Source organism: Aotus nancymaae, unplaced genomic scaffold (genome assembly GCF_030222135.1).
Source record: "Aotus nancymaae isolate 86718 unplaced genomic scaffold, 86718_ANA_hifiasm-v0.15.2.pri h1tg000008l, whole genome shotgun sequence".
Classification (NCBI taxonomy): domain Eukaryota; kingdom Metazoa; phylum Chordata; class Mammalia; order Primates; family Aotidae; genus Aotus; species Aotus nancymaae.
The window spans coordinates 29,658,098-29,673,023 of record NW_026988419.1 but is presented as its reverse complement, the minus strand read 5'-3'; the positions used below and the strand labels follow the sequence as shown (position 1 = coordinate 29,673,023).

Genomic DNA, 14,926 nt, shown 5'->3' with positions numbered 1-14,926 from the left:
ACTGTCAAAGTTTGTGTTTCTTTTTATTATATGGAATGAAAATCAAATATGACTGGTCAAATAATAAGGCCAATTATACTTAATTATTGTTTTGTGAATTCATATAAGTCAACTGAACTTGCAAGATAAAGGAGTTAGACCAAATGAGTGAACTGTTTCTTTTCAGCTAAGTTTCACCTGATTACTATTTATGTAATATTAACTAGATGCTTTATAGTCATCTTTAATATGCTTGAAGACAGTTATTAACTTACTCCTTAGCCTTTTGTTGTTGATCATAGAAAACTACTGGGCATCTTTGTTTCTACTGCATCTATTCTCAGCCTATATAATGAGTCTCAGAGCATCTTGTTCTAAGATCTAGGAAGGCTGTTGGCTCTGGAATAGGGATGACCTTTTAGAAAAGGTCACCTTGCCATCTGTAAATTTTTCCCAGATAGACATCAGGCCCTGGGTAAGGCATGGGTTCCCCTAACTGGATGGAGGGTCAGAGCCAGGATGGCTGAGGAGAATTTTAGAAATGAATCTTCTCCAGGACTTAGAGCATGGTTTTGGCACTTACCTACAGTTCAGAAGTGTGAGTGAATCATTCCAAGGACAAATTTCTCCAAAGGGCAGAAAGATGTGTTAAGGAGGTTCACAAAGTCTATGTCTGTGAGAAAATTGAACTGTGAACAAAGAAGGTCTACCAGGAGAGGAAATAGTTTTGATCTGTCATTTATCAGATCAGGAGGGAGGGACATGAAGCCTGCCTCCTCTTACAACTAGGTCATCAGATAGTTTGACTATAGTACTTTAAAATAGCAAAGAAAAAAAAGGTAACAACCCTAGGGGTTTTTTTAAAGAATTTGTGATATAATTATATAATGGAATATTATGCATCAATTACAAATGATGTTTACAAAGAATACTTAAATGACATGGGAAAATGTTCAAGATATAACAGATAATAGTACATATCTGTTGAAAATTATAAGTAAAACATGATATTAAATATTTAAAAATCTTAATAGACAGATGCAAGGCAGTGGACTAGAAAAGTAGCAGTGTTTATATTAGGGTGGTAAGATTATGGATGAATCTTGTTTTAATGTTTATAATTTTTCTAAACATTCTCTATGAAATATGTCTTAATTTTATAGTCAGAATAAAAAGCGATACAAGTTATCTTTTCTTTTTTTTTTGAGATGGAGTCTTACTCTGTCGCCAGGCTGGAGTGCAGTGGCCAATCTCGGCTCACTGCAATCTCCGCCTCCTGGGTTCAAGCGATTCTTCTGCCTCAGCCTCTCCAGTAGCTGGGACCAGAGGCGCGTGCCACCACGCCCAGCTAATTTTTGTATTTCTAGTAGAGACGGGGTTTCAGCATGTTGGCCAGGATGGTTTCGATCTCTTGACCTCGTGATCCACCCACCTTGGCCTCCCAATGTGCTGGGATTACAGGCATGAGCCACCGTGCCCAGCCACAAGTTATCTTAAAAAAAAAAAAAAACCCCACATACACAAAACCCCCAGCTAGAATAGTTACAAAAAGCTTAGATTATCAAGAAAGAAGAAAAAAATTACTGGAAAAGTTTTGAGGAAGTCATTGAGTACCAGAAGAGGAGAGCAGTTGGCCATGCTGGTGGAATAACTTTCTCTGCAAAGGGCCTGAGAGTTGAAGCAGAGTGCAGAGGAGTGGTTATGAGTCTCAGAAATCCTGCCACGGAGCCACCTCCTTTTGTGCCCTATTACTTAACCTTGAGGGACATAGAGAGCATGAGCTGCTAAGGGGCTTTTGGTTGCCGTACCGTCCTGCTAAGAACATACAGTGTTGTTTTGATGTTCCCTTAGCTTAGGGAGCCTCCTCCAGATACTCAGCTGGCTGGTTGCTTGCAAGTGGGATGGATTTTGTAAAGTTCCTAGAAGTGAGTTGGAGGAAGCTTGACATAAATCAAGCACTGTGTGCCAAAAGCTCCAGAGGGCTACCTTATGTCCCACACAAATGTCACATTCCTAATATTTATAACTTCTTTAAACATTTATCCAGACGTTTCACAATTCCTCAATAGAGTTCTTACCATTGTCTTTTCGACACAACCTGTCCCCATCCTATGAAAATCTCTCCTCTGTGAGAGACTTCATTCATTCATTTTTTTTTTTTTGGGGGATGGGTTTCATTCTGTCACCCTGGTTGGAGTGCAGTGGCATGATCTCGGCTCATGACAACCTCCACGTCCTATGTTCTAGTGATTCTCCTGCCTCAGCCTCCCTAGTAGCTGGGATTACAGGCACCCCCCACCATGCCTGGCTAATTTTTTGTATTTTTAGTGGAGATGGGGTTTCACCAGGTTGGCCAGGTTGGTCTCAAGCTCCTGGCCTCAAGTGATCCACCTGCTTTGGCCTCCAAATTGCTGGGATGACAGGCGTGAGCCACCACTCCCAGCCTATTCTATCTTAGGAACGCTTTGTCTCCCCTTTAATCTCTCCTGGATTTCAAGCACCCCTTTTCCACAACTCTGATATCCATTAATAAAGAATAATTCCCATGAGCCCATCATGTAGTGACCCACTATTTTTCAGTGACAGAATAAAAAGGTCTTTATAAACAGAAGTAAAAGTCTAAAGTCATCAAAACAATGTTATATCCTGTGTGAAATGCTGCAGTCAGGATGCCTTGTGGTTTGAGTCCCCTGATCATGTGCCCTAAGGGGATGGTGGCAGTGGTGGTGGCCGTGGATGACGGAGACTGTCAGGCCTTGGCAGATGCGTCTTTCAGTTCCCCTCACACTGCAGGTTCCTCAAGGAGGAGGGGCTGGAACCCTAGCCCATCGTCAGGACAAAGATGCTCAGGCTGCTCTTGGTTCTCAACTTATTCCCCTCAATTCAAGCAACAGGTAAACAATTTTAATATCTTTCCTTCTCTAAATTTTATTTGAGGTCTTGCAGTTGGCTTGGTTTATTTTAAACTTCTAATAATGTATGAAATTTGAACATTTGAACTGTAGTTTTGCTGTAATATGGCAATGTGTTATTTTGAAACTCACTGATTCTCAGACTACAATATAGTCTCTTAACAAAAGTCCCTTGGAAATAAATGATATTTTTCTAGCAATCAGTTGATAGTGTCCCAAGAATTTATTATTATTATTATTTTTTACATTGAGACAGGGTTTCACTATGTTGCCCAGGTTGGTCTTGAACTCCTGAGCTCAAGCAATCCATCTGCCTCTGCCTCTCAAAGTGTTGGGATTACAGGCATGGGCCACCACACCCAGCCAAGAATTTTTAATTTATATATAGTTTCTTTCTTTTTCTTCTTTTTTTTTTTTTAATTTAAGAGAGCTGCCGTAAGTAGATTGGTTCTGGAAGTTCTGGATTTAGGCTGTCTGTGTTCCTACCACAGGGCCAATTCTCACTAGCTAAACTTAGGCTACAATTTAAGCTCTCTAAACCTCAGTTTCCTTATCTGTAAAGTGGGAATGATAATAAACCTCACCTCAAAGTCATTGTGAGGATAAAAGGAAATAATCCATGTGAATGGATTCACTCAGTCAGTGCTTGGCTCTCAAGATAAATGCGAATTGTAATTACTGTATCTACCCGAATTGAATGAGTTCCAAAGTGAATCCTGGAGTCGCCACAGAAGCTGCTACAGTACCAATATTAATAAATTAGTTTTCTTTTATAATCAGCCAAAATCTATTTTCTTAGATTAAAATTCGTTAAGTTCCCAATGAAGATGATGAGGAGGATAATATATCTTGCACTTTGAGCAGCACACAGTTCTCATAACTAGGAGGTAGATATTACAGTTAACTTCATTTCAGGTGAAGAGACTGAGGGGTGGGCACGTTAAGGGAATTTTCCCAGGGATGTACAGGTGGCAGCTCTTGGAGACAGGGTCTGAATTACCTTAGTCTGACTCCAGAGCCGGTGCTGTTGATTATTATGCCATTCCATCTAACATGCTGTGATTTTAATTTCATGGACCCAGGTAAATCCATGGTTAAATTAACTTCAGAAAATCACAATCGCAATTCCTAACAGAAAGAACTTGTTACTTTGGTGGGCTGGAGTAAGATGTTCTTTCAACTTGTTCTCAGAGTTAGAAAAAGGTCCCCGCTTGGCTCAAAAACTGGACTGATAGGGGTCAATAGTCATGCTTAAATAAGGACAATTATTTTTCCCTGAAAGATACATGGAAAAGCCAGTATCTTTAGTTTTCTTTCTTATTTATTTTGGCAGTTCCTGTACTGCATTATTTGGTGTTATTCTTAAACATTAAGCGTATATAGCCCAAAGAGTATGATTCCTCAATCTCTTGGTACAGTAATTACATATATACCCATTTATTTTACGGCCTGATGTACCAATGAGCACAAATTGTGTATATTTATAAAACGCGTTGATATAATGAAAGACATGAGTTGGCAATGAGATAAGGTATTCTCTTATCTGGTACCAAGCATTTACAGCTACCAAATATATTCTTAAGAGTCTTTAAAATTTATCTTAAAAGGTCTAAACCTTATTTATTTATTTAATTATTTATTTAAGTTTTCATTGTACTTTATGTTCTGTAGTACATGTGCAGATCTTGCAGGATTGTTGCATAGGTACACACATGCCATGGTGGTTTGCTGTCTCCATTCCCCAGAGACCCCTCAAACTTATTTTAAAGTAAATATTTATTTTACCTTATTTTTAAGGGATCTCTCAAACTTATTTTAAAGTAAATAGTTAAAATTTCTTAATTTGTTAGACAGTCAAGGGAAGTCTACCCTGACTGAAAACTATTTAACACTGGTACTTGTACACTAAACACTTTTCTGCTGTGCTTTGTGAACACTTATCTGTCATCCACTTTTTCACTGTCTTTTGAAAAGTTTTTGGTAAGACTCAAAGCTTTGTACGTTTTCTTTAGAAAGTTTACTAAAAGAGGGCTAGCTAGCTAAGCGGTTGGAGAGTTCACACACGTAGGGTCTTTGTTTTCTACTTTGAGATATATTTACTTTTCAAATGCCAATTCACTTTCCCAATACCTTTTAGCATTAGATACTGAGTAGCTATCTAATAAAGAAGGAAAGGGATGGGAGTGAAGGGGACACTTTTACACAGTCTTTTCCAGTAAGAAAACTTTTAAGCAAGAAAATAATGATAACACAAAAAATGTATGATCCGGCCAGGCACGGTGGCTCACGCCTGTAATCCCAGCTCTCTGGGAGGGCGAGGCGGGTGCATCACTTGAAGTCAGGAGTTGGAGACCAGCCAGGCCAACATGGTGAAACCCCGTGTCTACTAAAAATGCAAAAAAATTAGCTACATGTGGTGGCACACAGCTGTAATCCCAGCTACTTGGGAAGCTGAGGCAGGAGAACTGCTTGAACCTGGGAGGCAGAGGTTGCGGTGAGCTGAGATGGCACCCCTGCACTCCAGCCTGGGCAACAGAACCAAAAAAAAAAAAAAAAAAAAATTATGATCCATTCTAATCAAATGGTGCAAAGTTTCTTGTGTGCTTTCCCTTTCTCTGTATTTACTTTCCATTAAGAAATTATAGATAAGGAAATTCTCTGGTCAAAGTGTAATTGTCCTGCCTAGGTCTGAGAAACCACTGTTATACCTGTGTTGAGATGTGTGTCTGTTTGCGCCCCTGTGTGCCTGCATGCATATAAAGAATAGTTTCTTTTTCCATTAATCTAATAATGCAACTTATTTGTTCATAGCATAGCTTAAAATATTTATTCTATAAAGGTTAAGTCTAACCTGATTCCTTATGATTTGGATGATAGTGTAGAGAGATACTTACAGCTAAATTAAAGAAGTATGATTTAGGGAGAGTGAGGAAACCTTAACTTAGACAAGCCCTTTGCATGTTTTCTACTAGACTTGGATAATTGTGCAACTGAGATCCACAGAGAGGATTTTGCTGGACTTTGGGATATGAGTCCAGCCCAGAACTACAGGCCCTTAAAAGGGAAATGATCTGGGATTGATGATAGAAGGATAATATGCACAAAATACATGGCATCGGTCACATGTTTCAGGTTATATTGACTATTTTTTAACAAGCCTAATCATCCAGTATCAAGAGGAAAATTAGCATAACACCATTTATTTTTCCATGAGATCATTCCTTTTCATTTCTCCAAAACTTTGGCAAAAAACTGTAAAAATTGCCAGTTTGGACACAGCTAATTACTCCAATGCCTTCCCCTCAGCACTTATTTTTCTGAGAGAGGCACAGAAGGCAGGAAAATAACTGACATTTAATAAAAAGTCATCAGCAAAGCAACATAATTAAAAACTTTATTTTTAGTCTTCAGCAAATGACTCCAGAAAGAAGAAGTAATTTGTTTCTCAGTTTCTCTCCTCTTTCTTTCTTTTTTAACTTTTTAATTTAATTTTTCTTTTACCATTCCACTGGATTGTTTCTCACAGTTAAGTGTTGCTCCAAGGCTGGGCTTGGGAAAGTAAGGTGAAAAAATGAACATAAAAAAAACAACAGATTGCCATATTTACATGATTTCCAATGCGCTGTGACCAGTTTTTCTGTTAAAAGAAATTGGATGTTTTTGTCATTTCAAGTAAATTTGATTAATATTTCAAAGATATAGACATTGCTTAAGGATTTGTTTTTCTCTACTACCATGCCCTAATTAACACACTGTTTGTGTGTGTGTGTGTGTGTGTGTGTGTGTGTGTGTGTGAGAGAGAGAGATGTGTCTCACTCTGTCACCCAGGCTGGAGTGTAGTGGTGCAATCTCGGCACACTGCAATCTCCGCCTCCAGGGTTCAAGCAATTCTCCTGCCTCAGCTTCTCGAGTTGCTGGGATTACAGGCGCCTGCCACCAGGCCTGGCTAATTTTTTTTTATTTTTAGTAGATCACTAGGTTAGCTAGGCTGGTCTCGAACTCCTGACTTCAAGTGATATGCCCACCTTGGCCTCCCAAAGTTCTGGGATTACAGGCATGAGCCACTGGGCCCAGCTAACACACTGTTTTTTAAGGCAATCATCCAGCAAGGTCATTTACAGCAAGGACTGTAAAATTAATATCAATATATAAATACCAGGAAATGAAATGAGTCATTGCTACAGTTAGATTAGAAATTTAAATGAATCTGTGATTTTAACTCCAAAGCTCTCACATTCAAACTTTTACTATGGGTGGGGAGAGGATCTCGCTGCCTTCCCTTCTTTAAGACATAGACCCTCCTCCTTTTTAACGTCTTTATTCTTTTTTTTCAAGGTGGAGAAATGCCATATAATTACCATTTGGCTTTTATCTTGTGTGGATATCTTCCTCCAAGTATTTCCTGAATTCAGTGTGCTGACATTTACAAAATGAAAATTTTTACTGCCACCAACATCCCAGAAGAAAATTTTATTTGTGGTTTATCATCTCTAGCATAAAAGCCCTTTATTCACTAGCGTAGTCACTGATGAGGAGACACAATTCATTTCAGACTTTGTTGTCTGAAAATCAGAGGACAGACACATTTTCAAAGCATAATTGTTTCCCAGCAGGTCATGGCAAGGGATAGAATCTTTTTCTCTTTTTCATGTTGGTTAAATTTTTGTTTGCCTTTTTCTTCAAGAAATTTATTATTTATGGAACAGCACAGAGGCTGGAACTTTTCTTGTCAGTTGATAGTTTAGCTGAGCATCTGGAAAAATGACATCAGGGTGGTTTTGTGACTGAATGAACGGGTCTCTGGTTAAGGTGTGTTAAGATGTGTCTCTTTTACAGTGATTTCTGTGACCGTTTTTGAACAATGACAGGGTGTTAGCACCAAAAATAAAAAAAAAAAAAAACAAGACAATTCACTCAGAGCTTTGAGTCTGATAACTATGGCATGAGAATTGGTGCCTGAAGCTGGGGGGAAGGTTACCCAGGCCCTATAGAGAGGTGGTTGCATGCAAGGGTCTAACTTTTCCCTTGTTAATCTTATTTTGATGGCTCCAAATACTAGAGGAGAAGTGCACTGGATAGAATCAAGAACTACTCAGTCATTTGGTAGAAGCTTGGAAATGGAGTTTACACTTCTTTGACCTCATTAATCAATGTTAATTTCAAGGGCATGTTTATGTAGTCTGGTGTCATCATGCAGGTTATATGTGCTTCTGTTTTTATTGCTGGAAGAGAAACTACGAGGTGGTGAAGAATTTCTTACTTAACTTTGAGCTGCTCCCTTATCTCTGCATCACCATTACTGTCATCTTTTTCTTTGTCATCATCTTCATTGTCTTGGGGACTCTGGCTGACAATATAACCAGGTTAATGGTTCCTGATGGTGTCATTCAGAATTACTCAATCATAATTCACTTTGACCTTTGATCTAATTGTGAGCTCATTTCTGCAGCATCTGAATCACCTCATTGGCTCACAGTCCACCATGTATCTACTCTTTTGGTGAAAGTTCCACCTCCTTGAAGAAGTGTCTCCTGGATACTTCAGCCTTTATTTTGGTCTTGGCAAGCGAGAATTCTACCACTGAACCACCCATGCACTGATTATTTTGGTCTTGGAAGAGGAGTTCTGATAGAGGTGTAGCTCAACTTAACAAATATTTATTAAACTTCTCATATTTTAATCTCCACTGGAGTCTGAGAAAATATGAAAAGAAATATAGGCCGGGCATGGTGGCTCATGCCTGTAATCTCAGCACTTTGGGAGGCCAAGGCAGATGGATCACCTGAGGTCAGGAGTTTGAGACCAGCCTGGCCAACATGGCGAAACCCCATCTCTATGAAAAATACAAAAATTAGTTGGGCATGGTGGTGCACACCTGTAATCCCAGCTACTTGGGAGGCTGAGGCAGGAGAATTGCTTGAACCCGGGAGGTGGAGGTTGCAGTGAGCGGAGATTGTGCCAATGGACTCCAGCCTGGGTGACAGAGCGAGATTCCATCTAAAAAAAAAACCAAACAAACAAAAAAGAAAAATAAAGGCAGTACACAAGTATTATGTAGTACAAGTAATTATGTAGTTAATCGAGTTCTTTCTGCTTTTACGGCCTCTATGATTTAGTTGAGTAGATTATATGTAACAGGAGGATGTAACATCTGGAAACAGATAAATGATAACACTTTGCAATCCCTATCTCATCATGCTATTTGATGGCTTAATGACTTACTTTGCATACATTATTTTTATAATCTCAAATGTCCTCTACACCTCTTACCTGAAGAAGCCTTCTCTGAGATCCTACATGGCAAAGAGAGGGACCTCTTTCCCTCTCAAGTTTCTCCAGATTATTATTGTATATTGACACATCTATTTTCTTTTCCACTAGACTATGAACTCCTTCAGGGCAGAATCATGTCTTATTCATTCTTATAACCTCTGTATTAGGCACAATGCTATAAGCATGCAGTTACTCAATAAATATTTGTTGAAGAAGGAAATGAATGAATTAGTAACAAAATGAGGAAGCATAAAATATATATATAAATACATAAAATAAATCTGGTAAGATTAATGTAGAAAGGTAAGTCTTTATGAAGTGTTGGGAATTAGACTGGCCAGTAGACAAGATTTGAATGAATGTTGCTATTAATAATAATTGCTAGCTAACATTTATTTTGCACTTATAATGTGCCAGGTACTATTCTGCCTGGCTTTCCCTGTATTAAATCATCTAATCTTCCCCCAAGTCCTATGAAGTAGTTACTATGATTGGATCACTATGATTATACTATTTCATAGATGGGGAAACTGAAGCACAGAGCGAGTAGAGCATCTTGCTTATGGTCACAAAGCTACTAAGTATATAAATCCTGATGACCCTACTCCAGGGTTCATGTTCTTACTAACGCTGTGTTGTTTCAGGGAAGAGAAACTGGATTAATATAGAAGTTAAATCAGGAATACTGGTTCATGCTCTCAGAACAGATGCAAGTCTGAATGTGTGAGGGCATGGAGAAGTAGGGGAGAATCCAGTTAAGCAAAGGATTGAATACTGATCTCAGAAGTTCAAACTTTATTTTCAAGTAATTTTGGAGTAATGGGCTGGGTAAGAAGAAAATATTTCGGAATCCTTATCTTTGGAATGAAGCTAAAGTTATGGGAATAGGTGGTGAGTCGAAAGGAGAGGGCATAACAGTGGAAAAGCAGAGGGTGGAGCTCAATCTGGAAACTGGCTGTGATGGGAGTCAGCTGAAAAGGATGATTAGCTAGTGAAGGAGAGAGAAAGTGGTTAGAGAGGCGGGGGACGGGGACAGTGAGGCTAGTGGAGTGTCACTAAAGCTAACAGGGGAAAGAGTTTCAAAGAGGTGGTGGCTAATAGCATTAAATGTAGGAGGGAAAGAGGAGAGAATAACAGCTTGGGATTTGGCTGAAAGGAGGCCAGGTGGGACTTTTGAGTTTAGGCAGAGACACGGAGAAGAAAGACAGGGTTAAGAAAAAGTGGAGGGGGGCAAAACAGAGACAGTGAAAAGGAGAGGAAATAGATAAGGTGAAGACAATTAGGAACTTATATCACCTAAAATGTCTACTATGGTATTTTGTACATGTAATAATAAATGTTTGCAACTGGCTGAGTGACTTAAGTATGTTTGACATGTAGAAGGAGTCAAGTGACCCTGAGAGTGTGTGTGTGTGTGTGTGTGTGTGTGTGTGTGTGTAGTGAGGGCAGTATTGCAGGGCTGGAGGGTAAAGAAAGCTATTTTTTTTTTTTTTTTTTTGAGACAGAGTCTTGCTCTGTCGCCAGGCGCCAGGCTGGAGTGCAGTGGCGCAATCTCGGCTTACTGTAACCTCCGCCTCCCGGGTTCAAGCAATTCTCCTGCCTCAGCCTCCAGAGTAGCTGGGACTATAGGTGTGTGCCACCATGCCCTGCTAATTTTTGTATTTCTTAGTAGAGATAGTGTTGGCCGGGATGATCTCAATTTCTTGACCTCGTGATCTGCCCTCCTCGGCCTCCCAAAGTACTGGGATTACAGCGTGAATCACCGTACCTGGCCAAGAAGGCTATTATTAACAAAGAAAGGAGGAGGAGGGAAAGGGAAAAAAGAGGGTGGGGGCAGTTTTCTCAAGGAGATGGAGAGGGAAATTTGTTGCATGGGAGATAGGCGTATTAGAGAGAGGAGGACAAATCTCTAAGAAGATGGGGAGGAAAAGAAGAGATTTATTGGGGCAGAGATAAGTTAGAATGAAGCTAGGGTAGATGAGTGATTCTATACTAGTAAACCTGAGGTTAAAAACAAACCTCTCAGAGTAGGTCATAATGTTAAACCTATGTCAATAAGGGCACCTGGGTAATACACACCTTGACTCTGAAGACTTAGACCATGTGTACTTTAAATTCTTGCTTGAGTCCTCAACAATGCGCACTATGGCTAGGCTTGACCTCAGCTCATGGCTGAGATCACAGGGTCACAGGGTTCAAACCAACCCTGCCCAACATTATGGGCAGGGCTCCAGTTTCCAGTCAGGGATGTTAATCTTAGCATCTCCCTGTGTGTTTTGGAACAAGGATATGGTTGCTTGACCTTGGGTTTTGGGAGGCCAGTCTGCTATTCTTTTACTCTCTCTTTTTTCAAACTCAAAAACTAATCCCAAGGATTTCTCAAGTTGGGGGATGTGATTAGGAGTATTAGTCTGTCACATTGTGACAGAACTTTTCTAGGTGTTGGTTTCTTCATCTGATACATGAAGGGTTTGAGGTGGAGGATATCTCAGGTCTACTTTCTGACTTAAAAATGCTTCTGAAGTGGAATTTTAAAAAAAATCTAACTTTCATCAGCTCTAACAAGGTGACTCAACCACCCCACCCCTATGTGGATGTTCTTATGACCTGACAGAACAAATACAAGGAATTACAAACCAGCCATCTCTGAAATCTCTTGCAGGAATTGCTAACTAGGATCCTAGACGCTAATGTGTTTAGAAATGACTGCTGGACTTTGAGGGGGCAATGCTGCTTTTGCTGTCTCCTATTTTCTTATGCAATGTTAGGGTCCAACATGGTAATTATTTAAACTTCCAGGCCATGACATTTACCTGGGAGGTTCTGTATATGACAAGGTGATCCTGAGCAGACTCTTCAGAGATAGGTGATTTAGGCAGAAGAGAACAGACAGGAAAAATATACTGTTGTCTTCATTACAGAGTTGTTTTGAATGAGGCTCAGGAGGAAAATATGGTTCTCAAATTTGGTTACTAGACTAAAACATATATTTAGAAAACAATACATTAATAAAGGAAGTCTCTTTATACCTGTGGGTTTTCTTTTGATCCATTAACTGAATTACTATAATAATATATATGTACAGAAAGCCGTAATTCCCTGGTTACCTCCTATTTGGACTACAGGCAACATTTTAGGACAGTAAGATTTGATTTTGGAAAGTTGTATGGTGGCTTTGGTATGTGTTCCACTTTCATGTAAGTTAAGGTGCTCTTCCTATATTGTCCCCTTCGATTGTCCTTCTACCATTAGGAGACCAGAGGAAAATTGCAGACCTGACCTGTGAACGGTAGGGACTGGGTCACGCTGCACCTGAGTTTATGTTGCTTTGAGTTTAGTAAGTTTTGGTCCCAGAGAATTCACATCTTGCATTGCTGGGTGGTGTCTCTGAGTGGTAAGGGTGGATTACAGCGCAGGTGATGGTTTTTAGCAATTTTAATATTAATTGTTATCCTAACACATATGAACTTCCCAATATGCATTTCTGTCCCTGACTGGCTTCCTCAAACTCTAGTCCTATACTTCTAACTCCTTCTAGATCTTTCCTTCAGGATGAACAAATTTCCTCTTAACTTACTTCATTTTGTCAGGTGCCTCCACTCACACTCTTGTCCAGCACATGAACTCCATGTCAGTTTCCATTCCTGTTCACCATCAGTCTGTAAAACTAAGCACCGATAGCTTATCTGACCCTTTCATACCAGCTTCCACCTCTGCAGCTCAGGCCTCATGAACTTACATCAGTCCTATTGCATCAACCTCCTGATTGGTCTCTGCCTCAGCTCTTACCTTGCTCAAAGCCAAGGGCAGCCAAGATTGCTTGCTGCACTCCTCAAGGCTGTGCTAACCTTCCCAAAGCAGCATGTACCACATCATTCTCAACTCAGACAACTTCAGCATCTCCCGTGGCCTTTCTGGTAAAATCCATGTGCCTTTTCTTGGCATTTAAGGCTCCCCATGACTGGTATCAGCCATCTTCATCTGTTTCCCTCCTACATAAACAGAATGCTCTGCCAGTCCCCAATAAACCCTCAAATCTTAACCTGTCTAAATTTCCCCCATACCTTGTGTTCCAGCTAAATGCCAAGTCTCAACAAAAGCCTCCAGAATCATCCTGTCAGGAAACAAGACCTCTTTCATGTGACTATCAATGACCCTTTATAGGGTTCATGTACCACAGATGGCTTTGGAGAGTAGGTGATTGTGTACCTGCCTTAGGATTTCTCCTAGGATGAAACAGTAGGATAAAACAGCTCTGTCTTTTACATTTTCCCATCTCCTAAGAACCAAGCACATTAGGTCCCTTACTTGTTTGATGAATGACTGAATGAATGACGCTGTCAGAGCAGAAGTCAGACTACCGAAGAACAATTCTCTGACACATCAAAATTTCTTTTCAGAAAGTACTCATTGATTGTTTTTGATAACTTTTCCCTCTCAAAAATGAACACCTTAGGTCTTGGTGCTCAGATGGAACTTTTTGCTACTGAACTATCTGACCTTTGAGTTACTTTCTGACAGTTACATGTAGCACAGTTTTTTTTTTTTTTTGAAATGGAGTCTCACTGTCCCCAGGCTGGAGTGCAGTCACACAATCTCGGCTCACTGCACTGTCCGCCTTCCAGGTTTATGCAGTTCTCTGCCTCAGCCTCCCAAGTAGCTGGGATCACAGGTGGCTGCCACCACGCCCAACTAATTTTTGTATTTTTAGTAGAGACAGGGTTTCACCATCTTGGTCAGGCTTGTCTTGAACTCCTGACCTCGTTGATCCATCCCCCTCGGACTCCCAAAGTGCTGGGATTATCGGCATAAGCCACCACACCCAGCCCACAATAATTTTTTAAAAGGACAAGGACAAGTCCTCTCCGTTATAGTGTCCGCCTGTGTAAGAAGACAAATAAAGCTTTAAGGTGGGCCTAGATTAGTGCTGACCAAAAGCAACTTGTTTAGTAAATTATTTATTTATTTGAGATGCGGTCTCACTTTGTTGCTCAGGCTGGAGTGCAGTGGTGCAATCACCACTCACTGCAGCCTTGACCTCCTGGGCTCAAGTGATCCTCCCACCTCAGCCTCCCAAGTAGCTGGGACTACAGGCACATGCCACCACACCCAGGTATGCCTACACCCAGCTAATTTTTGTATTTTTTGTAGAGATGGGGTCTGGTCATGTTTCCCAAGCTAGTCTCCAATTCCTGGGCTCAAGCTATCCACCTGCCTCAGCCTTTCACAGTGCTAGGCTTACATGTGTGATCCACTGTGCCAGGCCTTTAGTATATTTATTAATCAGGATTCTACTTCTATTGTTACCTATAATAATTTGTCCTTGTTTGAACTAAAATCTCTTTAGATTTTGTTTTAAAGCCATACTTTCTGTCAAGAAGAGTTGATGTGCTTGATATAACTGACAGTTGTGACATACACAATCTTGGCTAAGGCTGGTTGCTTGGTCTGCTTCCCTTGATGGAAGTCATGGCTTCTGTCATGGTGGCCTCCTCTACACAACTCTCTTTCCTTCTGGTTCTGGTACCTTTACTCTCCCCTGGCTTCTTTAGACCTCACGGTGGTCATAATTCTGCTGCTGCAAGTCACAGGCTCTGGCAGTACTCCTTTTGGTTCTGCTGTCACCACACCTTTGCCAACAGTCCTTTCATACAACCCTCTACTCTTGCCCAAATTTGTGCATGCCATCTGTTTTCATTTGGGATCTTGAACAAGAAAATGTATAGTTGGTCCTCCATATCTATGGGTTATGCATCTGTGGA

At 40.3% G+C, this 14,926-nt stretch overlaps 1 protein-coding gene across 1 annotated transcript in view; it reads left to right on the top strand.

The window, feature by feature from the left end:
• Positions 1 to 2,731: 2,731 nt before the first annotated feature.
• The window catches only part of CD28 (CD28 molecule), a 34,610-nt gene continuing 22,415 nt past the window's right edge, over positions 2,732 to 14,926 (top strand). The window contains exon 1 of the mRNA XM_012446340.3: positions 2,732 to 2,873. Within this exon, the coding sequence (XP_012301763.1) occupies positions 2,822 to 2,873 (52 nt within the window). The 5' untranslated portion in view covers positions 2,732 to 2,821. The remainder of the gene's footprint in view (positions 2,874 to 14,926) is intronic.